Below are 23,034 nucleotides of genomic sequence, written 5' to 3' on the forward strand. Positions count from 1 at the left end.
TGTCTTTTAAGACAGGTTTCAGAAGTTTTCTTGTTGGTTTGTCAAGACATGAAATGAGTTATTTTGCCTCCTGTACAATGACTGGTTTTATTAGTGGTAATGGAAGAAAATTTGAGATTAGGAGCATGTAGAAGTCACCATCTGAATTCCCAAATCCTGTGTTCCTACACGTCTTAACTACTATTCTTTCATGTGTATTCTGTTAAAATGATCGGTATTTAAGTACTATTGCAATAAAAGAGCAGCAATCTTTTAGGCAGTGAGATAGTGAGATAGTGGTGGTTTAACCCCAGCTGGTAACTAAGTGGCACACAGCCACTCCACAGATGTCCTAGAGGAGAGCTAATCCCATTCCCTTTGTCTCTGAAAGTATTGCCCCAAAAATGTGCCTGGGGCTGTTGCAGGTGCCACGTCCATCTACCTGACCAGACCAGGAGGGGGATGTGCCTGCTGCTTGCTTCAAGAAGTTGATATTAAATAACACACTGTCAGCTAAAAGAGTAACATGGAAGCTGTTCCCTCACACACAAAGTCCTTTTGGTTGCCCCCCCCATTTTTCTCATCCACACAAAGGTGGGAAGTGAGGGCTGTTCCTTGTCTCTTGTGAAGGTTTGGAGAGCCTGAGGACAGCCCTGCCTCGAGGACAGCAATGACCATACAGCTGTACTGTTTTAATATCAGGTATTAATCTTTAATTCCACATCACAGCAGTCGAGTGAATGGGTAAGGGAAAGGAACCCAAAACAAACGGCAGATATTTACATCTAAAATTCACACCACTTATTTGTTGGTTCTGGAAACATGCTATCACAATATATACAATGAAGTACCTTTAGGACACTTGTACAAATTAATTTTTTCCTTTTGAATTTGATTTCCATTATAGATAAGATAGCTGTTTTCATTTTATTTTAAACATGAATACACAAAAGAGAAGTGGTTAGAGGTTTTTGCCTTTTTTTTTTTTTTTAAATAAGCACAGAATGCCAGAGGTTAAAAACACATTTACAGGGCAGAATACCAGTCAGACATCACAATCTATACATTTTTTGCTCAATTTCCTGTACAAATACACAGCATTCAAATGAGGGTATTTACAAAGAAGCATGATCAGAGGAAATTTTAAATATCACATAATTTGTTTCCCAAAGGCTCTTGCTCTCTCCAGCCTCCCCAGTTTTGGCTGATACTCCCACAGAAGGGATATGCAATACCCCTTACCTAAAAAAGGGTAAGTAAGCTAAAAACCAAACAGAGGAAAAGACAAAAAAGGATCTGAGTCTTGCATACAGCAATAAAACCAACCCAACTATTGGAAAAAAAAAAAAAAAAGTAGGATTCAGAGAACTTGTTTTAATTGCTTTTCTTCTACCACTGTAGCTCCTTCTCAATTTTGTTTCAGATGGGGCAGCAGGTACACTGACGATGGAGAGATTTATAGCAGAATTCCACCAATTTTTCTCAAGAATGCACATGCTATTTTGTTATGCAAAGAAAACCCAATGAAGGCAAGTACACTGAAGTTTGAATTAGAGTTAGGTATAGAATGTCAAGGTCCTGTTCAAAACATCCTGTTGCTGTGGTTTATACAAGGAATCTTCAAATCCTGTTGGGCAAGTGCAACAACTGCTGTTGCTTCCACCTACTCCAGGACTGAGCTTGACGTTGGAGTTGTACTATGCTAAAAGACACCTCACACCCTACAGAGAAATAGTAGTTCCAGGCAATATTAGTTCCAAGATTCACAAAATCTTAATAACAGTCTTTCTATCTTCTGCCCCCTTTAAGGCAAACACTGAAAAGGGAGACAGAATACTTGGTAGATATCAGAACAATAACAGAAATTTAACTCCAGAGAGGCTTTAATTTGGTAAATTCAGCAATTTATTCCACCCTTCTTTATGTGGACCTGCCATAAATTAGGTATTTGTATACATCACCTGATTGATCTTCAAACCCTTCCAAATACATAGGAATGCCAGACTCCCCAACTGGACTCACCACTGTTTTGCCAGGTCTCTAATCAGAGCAGGATGATGCATTTTCAGAGACTGATTAGAGCTCTGGTGGGCAGGTTTTCCAGCTGCCTGGGACTCAGTCCCATAGTAATTGCATTCTTAGTTCTGCAAAGTTTTATTTGCAAGACCTGCTGGTTTTTCACATTAAGAAAGCTCGGTAAGTCACTACATTTACTACTTTAGTCTTGCTGCCAGGAAAAAAAAGGAAACCAGGGCAAGGGAGATGGAATTAAAACTTAGTTCTTCTAAGAACTTCACTGGAAGAGTCTCAGTGGGATTGGAGGATAGCATATGTGAAAACATTTCACCCTTTTCTAAGGAATTACCTTGACTTACCTTTACTGAAAACATCAGTTGTTTTCATACATTTGTTCTATACCAGAGATCCACCTTTGGTTTGTTAACATTTATGACTGTCCTAGCATTGGAAAACTCTCCTTCCTGCTAAAGATGAAACATCCACTATGGGCCAGATTTTATTATCATTGTTTAAATTGTGAAGGATATAATGATTACAAGCAGCCTGTGTTAGTAACAAAATAGAGGAAGCAAGAGAGACTTTGTTCCAGCCAAATAGGCCATTTAAGAAACAAATCCTTAACTGAGTAGTTTTGCATGGGCTAGAGCTTGAGAAAGAAAACAAATCCTCTTGAAGTCCCCTTCATACAACTGCTGAGTCCAGACTTTTTACAGGCAGACCATCTTTAGCCAGTTCAGAAGCCATGTACTCTGCCCAGTCACTGCATTTAGAGGTAGTGCTAAAGGTGACCTGTAAAATACTTAAAATAATCCTTTTTTGCTTCTTTATGCTGTTTTTTAGCAGGAGAAACTGAGCAGTTTAGCAAGAATTCAAGATGCCAGTTCACTGCTGTTCTTGTTTCTGGCACTAATTTATATGGTGGAGGTCCTATTTGAATGTGCTTCAGATTTTTCAGTGGTAGGAAAAGAGGGAGGGCTGTTTCCATCCTATGGAGTGTGCTTTGCAGTCTGCAGGTAAAAGGGTTATAAGGAAGGCTAAAATGTGTGTGGATGTGGTAAGGGAAAGGAAGGTGGCTTGTTCATCTAAAAACATTAAATACTTGATACTATCTTGATTGAAAGTTTCTTGAAAAGTATGAAAACAGGAATAAAAGGTTTCTTAGAGCCAAGATCTTTTCTTTGTAAAGAACAATACTATCCCTGGATTTTTTTTTTTCCTGAACTGTGCAAGTACTGATTAAAAGGCATGTTTTGTTTCATAGACTTGTACTGTCTTCAGCTCTGCACAGTTCTGGTTTGTGTGGTGTGGCTTGGTGTCCCCCCAATGTTCTTCAGCCTTTTCTGGAGCTTATCAATAAAAAAAACATGTGATGGGGAAAGGCTGTATTGCTGCCTGAGGAGAAAAGGAAAAAGAAACGAACCTTACAGAAGAGAGAAACAGCAGCTCTTACTATACATTCTAAAGAAGCAAAAGAGGAAACAAACACTTGCTCTTTACAGGTTGCCTTTAAGGTCCCTGACTCTGGGGTGTACACTTGGTACCGGGCATTGCTCGAGCCCTGGTGTTTTCTGTCTGCTCTGAGAGATGGGAGATTCTTTCTGCACACCAGCTGCAGTGAGTTGTTGGGAGGGACTGCGGATATTGAGTTAAGAGGGAATGAATCTCAGCTCCTGGGTGATGGAAGTTGGTGAGAATTATGATGTTCAGCCCTGAGGCAAGGATTGTTGGATATGATGCATTTAAGCCACCTTTTCTTTACTGGCTGGGTCATCAACCAGCCTGTGGCATGAGAAACTCAATTTGGTTGGTTTTGTTTTAATCTGGAATAGAAATGCTGGTGTCAACAGCCTGCCCAAAGCTGGGCATGGGAAAGGCCTACAATGAGGTGGTAGCTCCAGTAGCTACCAACCTCCTCTCATTCTGTAGCACAGATGAATAACACGATTCCCATGAGAAAGCAGGTTGGCTTAGCCAGTGAAAGCAAAATTTAAGAAATGAAACAGTACATAAAAAACAAAGGAGGCAGAGTTTGTTGGAAATGATACCTTGGAGATCAGTGCATCAGCACTGGTTAGATTGCCTCAGCACCTATGAACCAATGCAGGGAGATCACTGCACAGATATGTACAATCCTGCTCTCAAAAGAGCCAATTTCTTCTTAGAATTGCCATCTTTCCACTGCCTGCAGCTCATGCACCTTCCAGCCTGACAGTTCATAGAATCCCTGATTTCAGCAATGAGCTTTCAATTCTGTACAGCAAAGAAATATGTCCCTAGTGCAACTGCTTCTACTCATGTGCGTCTCAGAACTGGGAGGAAAGCAGGTCCAAAATCAACTTGCCACATTCCCCCCCTTTTTCCCCTCCACTTAAAATTGTATTTTTCAGCTTCTGCAAGTCTCTATGGCTCGTATGCCGTATGATGTGGTTAAGAAACTGCAGAAGGAATAAACTGTCCACTGCACAGAAAGTTAAAAAACATAACGGAAAGGTGTAAAAAGAAATTAAAAAGGAAAGCAGCAACCTGCCATGCTGGCCCAATTGCTTTTGTGGGCTTCAGACATAACCTTGCGGCAGTAGAAAATCGGTTTGCTGTTCTCCGAGTCCTGCTCTCTCTCTCTGTCATATCCAGACCTGGAATGCCAATGCCAGCTGTGTACCAGGAGCTGTCCCTACTGCTCACTGATGCCGTGCTCCCATGCCACCCTGGCCTGCTCTTCCTTTCCACCACTCACTGGTTGGGACACTTTACGATGCAATGGGCGGTGTTTGTCATCATCTTCAATTATCATCCCCTCCTCGTTCTCCATGTTTGGCAGCCGGGAGTGGTAAGGTTTGGGGGGTAAAGCAGGAGGGTCCATGGTGTCCTGAGGAATGACTCCAGATGGAGCAGAGTGGCTTCGGCATGGCTGGGATTTGAGCGACTCCAGGACATCAGGCTCAGAGAGACTGTACCTGACAGGGAGGTAGGGTGTCTCTAGATCTTCATCAGTGTTCCAAGCCTGGCTGGGCACAGAATCCATGGTGTCTGTGCGAGGAGGTGGTTCAGAAGAATGTCCAAAATTGCTCTCGCTCAAGGAAGAGACACCACTGCTGGCACTGCCGGATAAAGTGGAGTTACTGCCATCTAGACCAGACTGTGGACTGGTGGGCGATGCAGGGATAGGATGAAGAGGAGACTGTTTGGAGAGAAACAAAACCAGGTTAAAATTGACAAAGGAGGCAATGCTGCATCTTGTGTGTTGATCCCCATTTCAGCTTTTGACAGCATTGTTAGCAACGGTGCTGTTCCATTTGTGTTCAAAATGTCAAGGATTATTGGTTTACATGTATGGAAGTACCACTTGTGGGCAGACAAGTGCACTCAACAACACCAGAGCTGTTAGAGAAACAGTAGCTGGGGTGATGATCAGGGTGCTGAAATCACAGCATATGGTACAAAACAGGAAAAGGGAAGGACCTACAACCCATAAGTTATTTCTATAGCATTCAGCTGTGGAATAGGTTAAGAGCTTTCAGTGGGTTTTCTCATATGGAAGTTACTACTAGCATGTTAAAAATAGCGTTTCTGTATTCAGAAGCTGCTTGATGGGAGCAGAGAAGGAGGGATTCCTTTCAGGAGCCCATTGTTGTCCTACATCCCTCTCTGCTCTCCTGCCATTACCTTGCGCAACGTTCGTGCGGGCAGTGCCGGAGGAGCATCACTGAGCTGGTGGTGGAAGGCATCAAAGTGCAGTGAGTAGTGTCCTGGAATGAGACAAGGGTCAGAAATGCAGACTTGTGCTGCTTCATTGCAGCCCCAGAGCTGGGTTTAGATCTGTAATGCCAGATAACAGCTCCAAATGCTCCAGCCTAGGCTGCCTGTGTGATGAATACTGCGGAGTGCATCTGTCACACACAGGCTGCTAAGGAGAAATTAAGTGCAGAGAGAGATTTTTCACTGCTCCAGTATCAAGGATCTCATGGCAAGGCAACAGGCTCTTAAACAATGAACATTTGAAGTTTCATTTAATGGCTTTGTAAGCTTAAATTACTGCTGAAGTTGGTCATTGGTAAGAAGCCAGGTCAAGCTTCAGCACTCTCACACTAAATTCTAGTCCCAGAGTACACACAAGTCGACACTGCTTAAGGACTGCAAGAGTTTGAAGATTTGGGGAAAAAAAAAATTGAAGACCTAGCAGACCAGGAAAGACTATGGGGTTTTTGTTTATGGTTGTTTTTACAGGATGGGGGGAAAGGTAAAGTCAGCTTTTAGGTGGTCTGGATTTGTGTGTGTATGTGACTGCAGGCATTTGCAGCAGGCCTGCTGGGCATGTCCTTACCATGGGGCAGGCTTCGGGGAGGCACTGGTGGGGCCAGGATGCTCCCAGCGTGGGCAGACAGGAATGGCAGGGCCTCTCGGCTTCCGCTGTCCAGGCTCCAGCTACTGGGTGCTGCTGGCACAGCTGAAGGATTGAAACAGATGTAACTCGGGTAACAGGACAGGGAGTCTGTGGGGCCAGCACCAGCTTTCCAGCGGGCTCTTCAGCAGCAGAAAGACAGATTCCAGGGACTCAGTGAATGGCAGGATTGAAAGCACAGAAAGGAACCGACTAGGCTACAGTGTGTTTAGAGATGCTTTGTTAAGGAAGTGTTAGGTGATCACAGGGTTAGTCTGCCCAGCTCCCCTCCATCCCTGGGCTCATTTCTAGCAAAGCTGAAGAGGAGTAGGACTCTGGCAGGTTTTTTTGCAAATCAGTGTGGAGGTAAAAATGAAATCCCACCAATGGTGGCTGGATCTCAGGTGTGAGCTGTCCTGCTTTTGGTGGGGAGTGGTGACAACGGAACATGGCAAAACCCTCTGGAAACTGGACGGCCTGTGGCTGCACTACAGGCTCAGTGAGGACTGAATAAAGGACATGACGGAAATTATACCTCAGTCTGTTGCAAAAGAAATTACTTCAGAGCTCCAATTTACTAAGCTACAGAGTTGATCAAGAACTTTGATCTCATTTAAAGGCAACAGTTTGGCCTCCTTGTATTACAAAGTCTCCTGAAGAGATCAAGTCTTTGTGCATCAGGAAGTATAGAGAGAGCAATACTTGCTGCATTTAACAGAGAGTGAATATGATCTTTGTGGACTTGGTTTTTCATAGAAATAAAAGCTGCTTCTTGACATGAACATGAACCTTTTAAAGATCTTGAGAATTCTGTCAACCTTGAACATTATTAAAATGCACCTTTCCTTCCAAACATGACTTGATTTATTCTGAGAAGAGATATACAATAATTGGATTTACTTAAAAACAAATAAGCAACTGCAATTTTTTCAGAAAAGAAAGGAAAAAAAAAGTAATTAATTGAGCCTGTCAAAGAAAACTGAGATAAAAATAGCTTTTTCCATCTTCAGTTTGTAAAATGGAAGCCTGGAGAAATAAACATGGAGTTTGACATCTGAAGAGGATTTCTCCTTAATTAAAATGCCTGCAGCCATTTTTGGTGCATTTCTTTCTAAAATGACTTTGAAAGGTTTCTCTATTTTTTTTTTTTTTGTCTCCCTAGTTCATGAGTTGGCTTGAGCACAGGCTCCCCAAGGCCTAAAATTCCCTAAAGTAAAAAAGATCACAAAGTGACAGCTTCGTAAGACAGAACAAACCCCATAAAATATAAAAGTAAATGTTTTTTTTAGAGACTCTCAGCCTGAGAATCTGAGAAAGGCATGTGAAGAAGACACTAAGAATCTTGACAGAGAACAGGTTCAAACCAAATATAATGTGGCTCCAGATTAATTTTCCCTGTACACAGGCCAGACTGCTCTAATTTGCACTACTGCAATTGATGTCAAAGGGCTAAAACAGAGGGACAAGATGCACAGCAGTGCCAGCCTTGCTTATGTCTCCTGCCATATCCCAGCATCAAGTGAAAAGGACAGAAAACCTGATTTGCTTGGCCTGTAAAACTATTGTGCTTGTTGTTTGTTTGTTTGTTTTTAACACCGAGATGCAGAATGAGAATGTGAAGAAGAACACATGGTACCCCAGTGAAAAATCCATTTATGCTTTCTCAGTATTCCCTCATTCACAGCCTTTTGAGTATTTAGGAGTGCTGGAAGAAGGTCAGATGATTTTGAAGAGTGGCTGCTGCCTGTTAAAACCAGTGTTTTAGCCAAAATGCTTCAGGGAAGAACCTAAGCAGGGAGCTCCCAATGCTCTGACTTAGCCCATGTCTCTCTCTGTGACTATTCAGTGGCTCGGTGGCCAAGTTTAATTAGCAGGGAAGCTGCATTTGTACCATTCTGCTCCAGGCAACTGATGTCACCACTGTCACTGGGAATTACGGAGCGGAACTTCTGACACAGCGAGGAGGGGGTGGGGGAAGTCAGGGCCCTGAGTGCTAACAAAATCCAAGGCAGATGGCATCCTGACTTCAAAGAATGGTGAGGGTTCCGGGCCTGCCAAGAGTACCTGTAACTGCATTTTTGCCACCAGCCAGGCGCAAGAGTTGGATTCCTGCCTCACTATCCCAACTGAACATCACCTGTGTCTTTTGTGGCTTCTCTGGGATTGTGTCTTTGATCTCTTGGCACTGAATACCACACTCCTGCATAATATCACCCACAAATACAAATTAAAATATTTTTCCTAGATGGACAACAAATATTTATCTACCTTCCTTTTCCAGATCTTCCTCCTATCCAGTACAAAGATCTCACCATCTCTGTCATATGTTTGGTTCAAACTAACATGGCTAAGCTGGAGCTCTTAATCCCTCACCCCCTAGTCTTAACTCTCTTGTCATCACTCATTATTATCATCAAGTCATCATTCTGCCATTTATTCAGAACTGGATGTTGGCATTTGGTTTCAATCTGGACCGCTCATGCTGAAGTAGGGGATTCTGATTTATTAGAAATTCTAAAATAAAATTTGGATTTTTTTTTTTAAGGTACAGTTTAGTGCTGGCACAGTTTCTGAAACAAAAAGACAGATAAACATCTGAGTGTATGATGTAGGTCAGACTAGAGAGTTGCAGTGGTCTTTCCTGGCCTTAAAAATCTTTTAAGATACCTTTTTTTTCCAGCCATACATGACTGTTGCTTGCTTAGGCAGCCTCCTTGTCTCAGATTTTTGATTCAGGAATTTTGCACTCTTCTCCTTTTTTAGAATGCTGCCTTTCAGATAATTTTTGAGCCCATCGCTTTGTCCATGGCACCTCTTTCACAAGATGCTCTTTTTCTCTTACACCAAATAAATTCTTTCTCCTCTTTCAGGCTTTTTTTTTTTCCCTGCAGGGACTCAGCCTGTTTTTTTCCAAAGCAGTGAGTTAAAAAAGCATATATTCCTAATGATAAACAAATACAAAACTACCTCAGAGAGGGATTACAAGGAATGTTTGTATTTTGAGCAATAAATGTGTATTAAAACCCAGTATATCTCATTAATAAAAAATATGGTCCAAGTCTTGGGTTCTTCTTAGATAACTTCTCATTTGCTGCTTTGCAAGTTTGCTTGACAAAGGCTGCAGGGAACTGTTTCAATAACAAAATGCTAAACTTAGAAAGCTTTCTGAAATAGAGTGGTTTGTGCAAGCCCACCCTTCTGTGAAGGCTCTAAAATGATGGTATGTTGGCAGAAGGCCCAGTTAATTAAATTGTTAATTAGAAAAGTGTGAGAGAAATGCACTCGCCCAGGAAATGTAGAAGCCCATTCATTACTTGCTGTAGCATGACCAGAGGAATATTATTTTAGCAAGCATGCATGCTGAACAGGAGAAGGAGTACCTTTCTCAGCCACAGACAGGTTGGGATCACTGCAAGGTTTACATGGTCCAATCATTTGCTGGATCAAGGCGCGCTGGAAATTTGGAGGCTAAGGGAGAAGAAAGTCAGCAAAGAAGAGTTAAAAAAAAAAAGTTACAGACCAGCTGGGGCAACATGGGGACTTTCTGTTCCTTTTTATAAGCAAAGAAGTTTCTAAACTAAAGATTCCCTGGGAACCTTAGGCTGTGCCTACATTGGCAGGTACTGCAGTGCAATGTGAGTGGATCTCTAGGGTGTAACAGTGCTGAGGGCCCACAATTCCTGCTTTCTGGAGGAGTTATTTCAGACTAGCTCTAGCCTGGCCTTGTGCCCATTATCAGCTGGAATGCATCGTTTGCCCTCTGAAGCTTATCTATGGTTTTGTTGAATCGTTGACTTTGCATGCTTTGAGACAGCTCTCCCATGCAAACTGAAGTGTGATAAGTGGGCATGATCAGGAGATTTCCTTCAAAAGTGCAGGCCAGGGCAAGATTTAAATGCTTACACGTAGGCACACTTTTCAATTTGTCCAGAGAAATTAGGGCACAGAATTTTTGGAGACCCTGTATATTATTTCAGCCTCTCACCATTTTTGATACCTCTGGAAATCACCATGAAGTTATTTAGAATCAACTTGGAGGCTAGCCTGCAGGGTGGATGGCCATGGGTCTAAACAAATTAAGAAAATGGTGTGACTACTTGCAATGGACCAGGGCTCACAGGATAGAGTTGGGAAGTGAGTCCATTTTCACAGGACATATCTGTCACTACAATTTGTATCACTCAGCTGCCACAGTGGGTGCCTCCAGGGGTGGATTAATAGGAAAAGTTCTGTGTCACCTCTGAAAACACAATCCTAAGTTGCTGTGCTTTCCAAAAATAAAAAAGAAATCTTTAAGGTGGTCAAAGCCAGCAAAAATACAGCCACAGTTTCAGGTGGCTGAACTGACACGGAAGAAATTAGAGCTGCTACCTGTCCATTTTCCATGATAGCTGCGGGATACATGGCGCTGCTCGGTCGGTCCCGGTGGGCTGGCAGCAACATCATCATCTCCCGAGAGTGGCGGTACTTATCTGGTAGAGAGGGAGAGCCTGTAAACAAGTGAGAAAAATCACGTACACGGGACAAACAACAGCCATGTCTCTGCATGCCCAGGGATCTCAGTCCTCCTGTGCACTTGGCTCAGACACATGAGCTCACAGGACCCAAGGAAACATGGTGCTGAGCCCACTAAGCAGCTGACTGTTGGGGGGATGCATAGCACGAGGATGGAGTCAGAACTGGCTTGTTGTATACAATTAAGGATGTACCACGTAGGGTGTGTAACATGTACATGTCCCTAGTTGTATGTTGCAAAGTGCTTCCTTTTAAACATAAAAAAAAGTGGCTGTGTGGAATCAGTCGTGGCAGTGCCTAATGCTCCATTGCCCCATAAAGTATTGCAGAGTTACAGAAATGCCATAAAATTGTGCATTTTAGGACTGAATGTGGGATAAAGGCATAAAAGCTTGAGATACACCATTCAGTTAAAGCAGAAATCTATGGGAAAATACTTCATTCCTTGGTTCTGGATAGAGATAAGTGTTGTCATTTAATTGGTGCTATCTTGGTCAGCTTCCTCTGTTAAACCAACCCCAATAAGAGACAGCATTTTCTATAAATGTGAGAGGCACTTTGCTTACAATGCTTCTGTAATGATGATTATTACTGTGTTGCTATACTGAGCCCTTTGATGACACCAGACGTTTAGCAATGCTAAGAGTTTTATAGTAGGAATAATAAGCTTGATTTATCTATTAGTTATCTGTATAGTTGTCATTTGAGATACTGGGGTATTTCATGTAACAGCTTCCTGGCAGGTGGAATTACTTGGGACTCATGTCCTTCAGGATGAGTGCCACATAACAATACGCCTTCTGATACGCAACAGCTGACAATGGATTTGCCAGAAGAATGATCCCCATTAGCGACTTCCTAAAGTCTGACACTACTGATACACGCAACCCTTGGGATGCACAAAATTAAGCAGGAATTGATGTTGTGAAGCTGCTGAAGTGAGCTGTAATTTGCACTGATTGTTTGATTGCGTCACAAACACGCACTGAACAGATGGCAGCACACAGCGCATTACAGAGCCATGCCGGCTTTTGGGGAATACATGCCCCCTTTGGCAAACTTCCACAACCACACACATTACCTGGACAGCACTCCAACATATGAGCAAAGGCATTGGTGCTGGCTGATGCAGCTTTTACCCCAGCAAAAGCAAACATGCAGTTTTGGGGACTAATATTCAGCACACAGTGGAAGGAACAATGTGTCCAGCAGAATGCAGGATAAAGTCCTACAATTGCAACAATTCCATTAAGGGGGGCAGATGCCAGATTAATCTACACCCCCACTCTGACATGAACAGTGGCAGAGTATCTGCATTCTAGTCCCGAACTCATTTTCTCCCCAGACATAGAACAGAAACATAATTAGACGACATTATTTGCTCTTATGTACAACATCAGCTTGGCGAACACAGTGTTAACGCTTTGTGCTGAGTCTTATCCTCACAGGTCACAGATAGTCCCGTTCTGCAGGACAAATGGAAAGATGCTGAACTTTTAGGTGTGCCCAGAACTACAGAACAGCACAACCTACACTGTAAACTTTTCCCTTTTTATTTATCTTGTCATCCTTGTTCTTTTATGTCAAAGATGCAAACCACCTCTACGTGCTGTCAGTTTATATGGGATTATGGCTTCAAAAGACCTTGCACTGCAGGACCTGAAAAATCCCACATATGCTGGCAGAGTGTAGTTTAAAAAACAGCTCTGCTGTTTGGCGCCCTAAATTTGTCATTAACTATAGCTATAAAAATGGTAACAGATTATGCCAAGTGTCCAATCTGCAAACAAAATTATGTATGGCTGCTTTGGACAGATAGAGAGCACAGTAACCACGGCTCCTTTTTGGGACTGGCAAAACTTAAAAAACAAAGTCAAAAAAAGCTTTTAAAGCTTCCAGAGCAGCCAGTGGCCATAATAAAATGCTGCAGCATGTACCAGGGCTTACTCCTTTTAGCATGTAGCTTAGTGCACTTGGTGTGTGCAGCACTATAGGTATTTGCTATTGAGAAAGGAAAACCTGTGCTAAAGCCAGAAGTAGTTTAGCTTTTTTAATTATAAATATGTTAATCCACTTGTGACAAGTATTAATTTTAAGGAATGTAACTGAACACTAATGTAAACTTCAAACTCATTGAATCTCTTCTCCTGATTCATAATTTTTATTACTGTTCTGAAAACTTTGCTCCTGCGCAAAATGGTAACTTTTTTGATTTAAAAAGGAAGTTTTATAGTAAGTATATGGATTCTTGCAAAGTGCTGAGTAAGACACCAGGACTTATTTTCTACACCTTAATGAGGGGCAGTGTTGAGGATGCTTTTAGAGGCCAGTCAAATGTGAAGTGGGAATTGCTTTTTGACTGCTTTGGAGGAGTCCCAACTGTATTTTAAATTAAATTACTCACAAACCCAAACTCACTCCTAGCTCTTTCCAGGCCTTTTTGAGTTGCAGTTTCTTGCTTTCTGAACCCTGGTATAATCTTTTAACTCCAGTAAAGTTCAGCAGTGCCTCATGAGCCACCTCAAATGAAGCCAAACTGAACTGAATGTCTTACTGACCTTTTACACAACAACAGTGGTGCTTCCCTGATAGGGAAGAAGCTACACAAGGGTCAAGCCAGGTGAAAAACTGAGAGATGTATACTTGTAATAATGAGTAACTACTAATGTCTTTGTTGTTAGCACAGATTTAGCAAATTCTTGCAGTATTCTGATTTCAGTTCTATTTAAGACTTCTGCTGTAACTTGTATATATTATAACTAGTGTAAATTTTGATGCCTTAATCTGCAGTTCAGTGATAAAATCAAATCATTGATCAACTTTCCTGATGACTATCCTTTAAAAATTCTTTTTAGATCAATAGCTTTGTTATTTTCTTTGGACAAGCCAAATAATCACCTGTGTTGCTATTTTAAAGGTCCATAAAAGGGTAACTTTTTGGAAGTGGAGAACAATTTAAACTCCTGCTGGATTCTTAATACAAAAGGCCATGGCTTCCTTTGGTCGCTGATGGAACTAATTTGTGTTATAAAGATACCCATCTCCTCAGGACAGGACTCTGCAGTAAAACAGAGAAGATGATCTAAGTACCTGCATTATCATTTGAATAAATGAGAGAAGCATTTAAAAATCAGGCTAAACCCTAGAAATCCTACCCAATCATGCTCACGTTAAAGCCACAGGTGACAAAGATGTTAAGTTGATAAATTTAGGTGGCCTTTATGAAATTAATTGTTGGCCTTTGTCCACTTCTCATCTGACAAGTGTTCAGCTGCAGCATCGTGACTCTTGTAGCTTTGTTGGCAGTCTCAGCAGAAAGGCCAAGGGTTGGATGGGTCATGGAGACTGAACTATCCTCTCACCTCTAGAGGTGGTCCCTCCAGGACAGAGATGAGGCACATGGGTGGGGGCAGCGTGGGGGAACTTGCACGGCTGCCGCCCATGCTGTATCTGCTCTGTGGGTAAATAGAGGGCTTCAGCCTCCAGTGGTGTCAATCCAGCACCTTTCACCAGCGCTAAATTAAAAAGAATATAAATAAATACCAAAAAAAGGAGAAAAAAAAAAAAGGATAGAGGTGCATTGGCAGAGCTGCACATGTCATGTCTGTGAAGTACCTTGCTCCAGCCAGTGATACTGGTCTCATTTTCACAAGCATCAAATTCACCCAGTTAAAAAACAAAAGGAAAAACCACCAAGGAGAAGAACACAGCTGCATTAGCACAGTGGAATTTAAGTGTAAGGGCTTTTTCTCATTAGGAACAGCTCCATTCCCAACAGCAGTGTTGTAATAACCAGAACAGTGACTGGCACACTGGGAAACACAGATTGCATCTGGGACCTTACTAGAAGTGAAATCCCATGAGTGGGTAATGTCTGAATGCTGTGCTCACCTAATTTAAAAGTGAGCGGAACAGCAGAGAAGAAATGTTCTGTCACAGGCTATAGAAATATTTCTCAAACTCATTATTTCTCTTACTGTTTCCCATTTGAAATCTGTCTGGGTCCCATCCCTGGGAGGTGCTGTTGGCTCACCCAGCAGCCCAGACCCTTTGGAGCATTCATCACGTTGGTTTCTAAGCAACAGTGAATAATACCGTAAAGAGGGAAGCTGGTGATGCTGTGCAGTCACCAGGCTCAGAAAGACTGTCACAGCCTGTCACTGTGAGCCTGTCACTGGACTTCTAAAGTGGAAAACAGCGTGAAACGGTACAAGCACCAAACCTTTCAGATCCCCCAGAAGACTCCCATGCCAGCTGAGGCACATCCACTTAGGGACATCTTCCTGCCATGATAACCCTCTCCTCAGTTCCATCTTCCCTTGCCTGTTATGCCAGTTTCACCTGATTACTGTTTGTCATTATTTTCCTTCCAGCCCATGGTAATTAGTGCAGCTATTTGCCTTTATTTGAAGATGTTCACGTCTCACCTTCCTACTCCATCTGATCCCTCAATTAAATCACTTTGCTGCAGCTGTGTCATAACAGCAGTCAGTTAGGATTTTACTGGCAGATTGAGCAAAAAAGCCCCAAGATGGCTTGAGGAAAGGGCTCTTCTCCATATTCCCTGTCCATCAGGAGACACAGAATTCCCCTATATGGAAAAAGGGGTAAGATTTAAATATCAGCCTCTATCTCTGACTATATCCTGGACACCTTCTTCAGATGCCTGTGAAAAGAGGTGTAGAACCTGCAGCTGAGAATCCAAAATGAGAGGAAAAAACCCAAAACCTTGAAGAGAAGTTGTGAAAGTCAGGAGATCACATGGAGTGGTTTTGCTTCAGCTGGGGAAGAAAATGATTAGCAATACCGAGATCAGCTACTGTAACACAAAGGCAATATGAGTACCCCCAGAGTCTGCTTTTATATTTTTCCTTTCTTCAAGAATTTCCCAGCAGGGGAGCCCTTTTTTATCTCCAGTATTTAAAATTTGTATCTTTCAGTATTCATCCTGTACATCTCTTTTTGTATACATATGTTTCTGCTAAACTGCCTCAAGTCCTTTTTTGTCATAATTTCTTTAAACTTGTAAAATGATTTCTTTGCCTTTGTCTTCATGATCTCTCTTTTAAGTACTATACTGAGGACTATTCTTGTTTTCCTCTAGACTGCCTGCCACAATTTTGTGGCAGAACAATGGAAATCATTATGAAATTCAACTGCCTGAAACCAGCATGTATTAGAGATACATTCCAAATACTGATGAAAAAATGCTTAAATGGAGAATTAAACCATTTGTAAAGAAGAAGTATTGAAGAGGCATTTACATCTCCAAAGGAGAAAGTGTTACATGTCAGTGTAGGTGGTGTTTCACCCTTAAGTCAGCAAGGTTGCCAGGTTTAGGGAACACCTGCAGGTGCCCCCCCATCAGGGCCTGTCCATGCTTACCTCTAGCGCTGGAAGGGGCAGAGTTAATCATCTGGGATGGTGCCGAGTGAGTCGAGCTCAGGCTGGAGGTGGAAGGACTAGCCTGGGACGAGGATAAAACAGAGACATTGGTGACTGAGCCTTGGTACCTGGGCTTTGGGTAAAAAAGCTGCAGGAGGCAGAGAAACCATCCAGAGAGACCCAAGCAGATCAGTGCCTTAGGGATTTACCTGTCTTGGATGAGCCTCTGCCCAGCTTCAGTGCAGGCCACTGTTAACCTGCACTCAGGACTGTGGGACTTGTTTCACTTCCCCAAACCAAGAGCAACACTAACTGCATGTGTTCCACGGGGCAGGTAAACAACATGGGACAAAAATCTCACTTTCTGAAAGCAGCAGGGTGACCTTGGACTGCACTATCACAGTCACTGTACAAACACAGGAGATTTCTTCCCAAAGTTAAATCTAGTGAGTTACTGTCATCTTTCTTGAACAATGTTAGATTCTACCTATTCAGTTCTTAGAAAAGAATTTCACAGATGGATGTGGCAGGTGAAGTGTACTGCTCCTAAGCATAACCCTCTGGAACACGCTCCGTGCTGTGCTGGAGCTGTACCTGCATGTGGTACATATCCTCAGCAGTCTCCCCCACAGAACTGTCTGTCAGGATAACCAGGTTTCCTGTTTCACTGGAGGTGTGGGACGACAGAGAGGATGAGGAGTGTCGGACTGAACCAAGCAAGTTCAGTGGGCTGGAAAAAAACAGACAGAGCAAGGGTATAATTGAACCTGTTTGTGAAGCCTGATTTTTTTCCAAACTAGTAAGTACCTGCAGTTACCTGCTGCTTTAGGTCACCTCTAGATGTCAAATGCTTTTGAAAAATCAGGCCAAATAAGCTCAAACAAATACATAAATGTGAGTAAATATGAAAGAAGTGACAAGAAGATTTCAGGTAAAACAGAATAGTGCATAGGATGTCGAGTTTCAGAACCCCAGCCCAGGGTAGCGTCACATCATGACCTTGGGTGCATATTTGTTTTGTTTATAACAGAACACATTGAAACCACTCTCATTTTTAATGCTAAGATGAGTGGGAGCAGCTTAAAAAAAACATTCCAAAGGAATCCAAGCACAAGACACACAGGTCAAAATCCAGTTTTCCTTATGGCATGCATTGGGCCTCAGCATTACAGTTGAAGGCAATTTTGAGGCTGACAGTAAAATAATACAGCCCAGCTGGTGTGCAGGCTGCACCCTGATCTCCCTCAGGGAATGAACTTTTCTTTGTCACTCTGAACCGTACACACAAATACATTGTACACTATAAAATTTCCCCAGTTTGTCCTAAAAACTACAAAAGCCTTTACAAAGGGAGGAATTTTGAGGAAAAAAAATGTTATCACCCAGACACTGTTTGTCAACTGCTAAGCCATGGGAGCAGTATAAGCTACTCAGTTTTAATAGCATAAAGAATGTCACCATCCTGGATTCATGGACCAACTTTCCACAGCTTTTCATGCCAGGCTTTAAAACCAGCTAAACTATAGCGACCCAATAAGAAAAATAAACACAGAAGAGCAATTAGCATTTTCAAATTAGCAGTGTTGGCTGGATACCAAAAACACTCTTTTGTCCTTATAATCAAAATTTTTATCCTCTGCCATTATCTCAGATTTAATACATGGGCATTCAATTTGAAAAAGCACCCAGAGGGGCATTTTTTGATGTTCTGATCAAAACACCTTGGCAGCCTTTCTTGTATTTGGCTTCTGATTTGGTCAGAATTATAAAAATAATGATGTTAACAATTTTGATCCTTCAAAATGGGTACATATTGAGTTGGGTTCTAAAACAAGCCATACAACTTTCCGTTTATGGTAGATAAGAACCCAGTTATTTGCTGTTGGAGTAACAGAAGTAGGAGAGGTTGGGACCTCCAAAGTCAGATTGAGTGTGGAGAACTGAGTGGCAGGTTTGTGTTTCTGCCTCTACAGTAAGTAAAGTGATGGAGTCACACCTGGAGGTGTTCAGTTATTTGCTGCGAGTTGGATTTCTCAACTTTCTTATTCCAGTTCTCAAACTTCAATAATTAGCACTGAATGAAGACAAAAGGCATTTCTACCTAAACTCATGCTGCCCTCCTGCAGTACTGTTAAGCACTGCCTTAGATCCTTGAACCTTGGTGGAACATTGTGCAGAGACCCTGGATCTTTGGGAGGAAGAGGGGGTACCTGTGTCGATGCACCAGCTTTATGCTCTCTGGGCTCATGGGGCCGTGTGACACCAGCACATTGCTGCGGGGGGTGCTGGAGCCAGAACAGGCTGGGCTCAGCTTATCCAAACCAGGTAACTCCTGCAGAGCAAACACACTTCAGCTAAGTCAGTCAAGGAAAACTGCAAGTTTTCTTCATATCATGCTACTTCCAATTACGGCAGTTCTTTTGAAAAGCTCAACATCCAATACCTCCTGTTAATCTTCCGCAATTTTCTGCTATGTGAGACAGCAACTGAAAATTAAGCTTCACAATTGCCCTGTGATACAACAAAGAACATACAAATACTAACAATTCTTGTTGAAAGGCCAAGTTAACATATTTTATACGACTGCCTTCTTGCACAAAAATCAAGAATTCCTTTGGTAATCTGGCAGTCCAGTAGGTTCAATCAATGCTGTATCAGCCCAGTTCTTTTGTGAACCTTACTGCAATTGACAGATATTTAATCATATAATTCAAAAATGGGAAGAGTGAGTATTGGCTTACGTGATACAGGCTGGATCGCATCATCTGGAACTGATCTATCAGTTTCTTATGCAGGGGACGCATTTCAGGGTGTACAAATTTCTCATGGACTGCCAGACCCACTCCTAGGACATGTACCTGTGGAAAAAAAAATGCAACATCAGAAACCCAAATAAATTGTGTCTAAGAGAGAATAGAAGCCTGTCCTGCAGTTCTGGCAATGTGCAAGGAATATGCCACTGTCCATTACAAGCCTGCTGGTAATTAAGCAAGCCTTGGAGTCCTGGCAAGTTCATACTACTCCAACAAGTACTTAAGTGTGAGACAAGTACATTTGTGTCATGTTGCATTGCTTTTCTTATGAGATAACTGTAAAAAATACCAGCTAGATTGTCTCTGCAGAATGAACAGCATTATGCCCTCACACAGATAATGCCCCGTGACAAAGAAACACCTCTTCCTAGTGCCAGGGACGGGGTCTGAGCTGCCAACAGAGACTTCTAAAAGGAGTTTCTGATAATTGAGCTGAACAGCAGCAGTGTGGCACATGCAGTCACTCCTCCTGTTCCTCATTAGTTACTTCTAAAGGTCACTTTTTCAAAGGTCAAACATATAATATTAATGATTGAATGAAATTATATAAGATCTCAGATAAAAGAAAATAGCAATGATAGGAGGCTTAAGATGTATGTAATTCCCTACATGATCCAAAGTCTGCACAAACAGTAAGTATTTAATCTTCAAACATCTGAGGATTGAAGGGAGATAAGCATTATTTTACAGATGGGGAATCTGAAATGCAGTTCAGTGATTTGTTGAAGAAAGAGACCTAGTAGCTCTAGTCAGATTTGGGCACATCGTTTAATGGGGTGTATCTTGCCAAACTTTCAGTTAAGAGGGATGTGATTATCTGATTTTATTCCCATCAAAACATCCCGCAGCTTTATCTACCAAGATATTTCATGGAGACACTATGGAAAAATGAAACTGCAGATAATATAAATAGGCATTCAGTTTTCATATGTGGCTCTGCCACTTTAATCTCAAGCCTGACCTGTCCTGCCTCTGATTATCTTTGAAATTTGCTGGGAAGACGTAATTCAAAATGCCAAAAATGAATGGCAGGCTTGAAACGCAGCAAGATGTCTGTTGGATAATAAATGGAGAAAACAAAATTAATGTACTTTCAGCTGAGCTTCACCTCACATCCCATAAGGTGAATGACTTGTCATAATCTCCTTGCCTGCCTCCCTCTTTTTTGTTTGAATGTATTTAGGTCTCCTGTACCAAAAATCTTTGCTTCTTAATGAATCAGATGGATCCGATGTTTATATTGACTGCTGATGAATCCAGACAATGTAGCAATGTTCTTCTACACCTGAAAAATAGTACCTGTTCCTGCATGAGTTCCTTGAGCTGGGTGATCTTCTCTGAGTCTCCGGGGTGCTTTGTTATATAATCCTTGTCAAAAAAGGCCTGCAGGAAAAGGAAAAAAAAAAGTGCCTTTTGCTTACTGGAAGGTATTTAATCATAACTTGGAGTCAAGAGATGAGAGGAAAAGGTCCAAAAATCTTAGAAAAACTAAGTATGTTAAGATAAAAGCAGAGAATTTAATTTTACTGTTTTTTAGCACTCTGGGATGCAGAGAAAATGATCTTGGCAGCTGAAATGATTCTGTTGAATCATGACTCTGACCAAGTTTCCCCCTGTGACAGTGATGAGCAATACCTCTAAGCCTTGTATCTTCCAGTTATTTGAATTTTATAGTTTCCTTCACATAACTGCCTAAAGCTAAAGGAATTTAGTGAGTAAATTGGCAACTAATGTAAAGCCTGGAGAGCGTTCTCTCCATGGCTCCGTTGGGAAGACACGTCCCACACCCCTGAACCACTGCTGCCATTTTTCAGTATTTTACCCTAAACCTACGTTTTGCCATGCTCAGTTTAAGTAACAGCTTGCCAGAGATTATGCTAGATAACATATTGTATTTAAGATCATTTTAGTTCTACAGCGAGTCTGAAATTAGCCTATCAGCAAAGATAATGGTTCAATAGCATGAATTAGTGGTTTTTCCCGATTCCAGACCCAATCAGTCAGTTACCACCAGTCCCACAGCCTCTATTGCAAAATGAATTTATAATGTAAGCAATACAAAAAAAGCTGCTTCACTGTTTTACCTGCCAAATGAGGATTTCCAGGTAAGCCAAGTGTCATCTTTGAGAAACCCCACTGTCACCTGCACCTACTTCCATGTGAGATGACAGCTCCACCCCTGGAGCCTCCTTGTGTGTGGCTATGGAAGCACTGATGCAGAATAACCAAGTAGGGGATGTAACCCCATCTTTAGATAATGTACATGAGAATTTCTTACCTTATTAAGCCATACTGTCATTGAAACAGAAATGCAAATAAAACTGAGGAAGGGTGATACTCAATGGGAAGCAGAGCCCAGCTCACCTCCTGGTACCGTGCAATTCCCCCGTTAACAGCCGCATCAATCACTCCGTTCAGACACATGCTGAGAAGATTAATGTTGCCATGCATTTGTTTATGCTGGTACTGGCTTATCAGTGTCCTCAGCTCCTGGTTTTTGTTCTCAACCACTTGAATGGCATTTTCCAAAGGACTTACTTCAACCTCAAAGGCAATAAAATATACTTTAATTCCATGGACACTTCACTGAGATTTATTATCTTCCTTGTAATAAAATGATACTCCAGGATTGTTCAGTGAGCTCCCTTCACTTTTACTGCTTTGTAGAAAATTAGCTACATTAAACTCCACTGTTGGCAGTGCTGTGTTTCAGGTCACTCAGTTGCAATAATAGATGTCTTTCTATACACTGAAGACATGGCAGCAATTCAAGTATTCCATCCTTTTGGCACTGTCTCCATTATATTATTACCTCATATAATTCCCCTGATTACATTCAGCAATTATTTAGATGAAGAGGTAGAAAAAGGATGTATTTAATCCTTGGTAAACACCATTTTAAACGGCAAGATTTCAGCCCAACAAGTTTTAAGCTTCCTATCCCATGTCCTCAGTAACTCGTCATTTCAACCCCCAATTACAGGAACTATGAATGTTACCAGTTCTCTTCTCTCCACTTCAAACCAACGAGAGATCCCAGGCAAACTGTGAGTCAGGGTCAGAGTGGTACGTTCAATCCACAAGCTCTGCAAGGAGTTAATTGAGGCTGTGAGGAACACAGTGAATCACAACCACATCATCTCTACTCTTACTACAGGTATGAAGGGAGTGAAGTTCAGAAAAGAACCCATTAACCTCCTGAGCATTAATTCCATAGAAGGTCTTTCTGAAAGTCACTTAACAAACCGGGAATTCAGTGTGCTTGAAACACATTGAACACATTGAATTTCTATTAATTTTTAAAACTTGACCACCAATTGTGTCATGGGACCCAAAAAGACATTGTAGACCTATGTGTCAGTACTAAAAACAAAAAGTCCAGCCAAACAAGAAAACCCTGTCCTTGCTTCCAAATGCATTTCTCCTGGCATTAAAGTAACTCACCTTTAAACTGGACAATGCTTTAATCAGGTCAGGACTCAACAGTATTCAATCAGACTATGGACTTAACCTGTTAGTTGAGTTACTGTGGTATCTTTGGCTATCAAACCAGGATTACCTGAAAGGCTCTATCAGCATAAAATAACAGGACAGTATTCCCCTTGAAGAGATTAACACTCAAACACTGCTTATTTGCTACTTCTACCTTAAATTCATTCTCCTTGTCCTTGGGGCCCTTGTGGAAGGGTCTGTCATAGCGGAACTTCCGGATGTTGTTGACGCGGTAAAAGCTCTTGATGCGATCAGGGACACGGTCCATTTGCAGCACATCTATATTGTCTGGGATGGGAGTCACTGCATAGATCTGTAAATCTGGTAATTCTGCAGTCAAAGAAAGCTTTACCCATGTGTTAGGAAAGACAGGTAGGAAACAGCAACCCATGGCAGGAGGCTCCACTTCCTGACACTGTCCTTATGGTTCAAGTCCCACACAGTATCCTTGCT

General features: G+C 41.9%; 1 protein-coding gene across 1 annotated transcript in view; it reads right to left on the reverse strand.

Annotated features, from left to right (window-relative positions):
- Window positions 1-1,338: 1,338 nt before the first annotated feature.
- Window positions 1,339-23,034, reverse strand: part of DOCK3 (dedicator of cytokinesis 3) — a 184,509-nt gene continuing 162,813 nt past the window's right edge. The window contains exons 42-53 of the mRNA XM_082288519.1: window positions 22,736-22,902; window positions 22,089-22,175; window positions 21,454-21,633; window positions 20,389-20,472; window positions 19,018-19,134; window positions 18,487-18,608; window positions 16,871-17,006; window positions 16,277-16,424; window positions 10,748-10,866; window positions 9,757-9,844; window positions 5,662-5,744; window positions 1,339-5,176 (exon numbers count right to left, since the gene is read on the reverse strand). Of these exons, the coding sequence (XP_082144645.1) occupies window positions 4,670-5,176; window positions 5,662-5,744; window positions 9,757-9,844; window positions 10,748-10,866; window positions 16,277-16,424; window positions 16,871-17,006; window positions 18,487-18,608; window positions 19,018-19,134; window positions 20,389-20,472; window positions 21,454-21,633; window positions 22,089-22,175; window positions 22,736-22,902 (1,838 nt within the window). The 3' untranslated portion in view covers window positions 1,339-4,669. The remainder of the gene's footprint in view (window positions 5,177-5,661; window positions 5,745-9,756; window positions 9,845-10,747; window positions 10,867-16,276; window positions 16,425-16,870; window positions 17,007-18,486; window positions 18,609-19,017; window positions 19,135-20,388; window positions 20,473-21,453; window positions 21,634-22,088; window positions 22,176-22,735; window positions 22,903-23,034) is intronic.

The sequence above is a fragment of the Coloeus monedula genome, assembly GCF_965178545.1.
Source record: "Coloeus monedula genome assembly, chromosome: 11".
Classification (NCBI taxonomy): domain Eukaryota; kingdom Metazoa; phylum Chordata; class Aves; order Passeriformes; family Corvidae; genus Coloeus; species Coloeus monedula.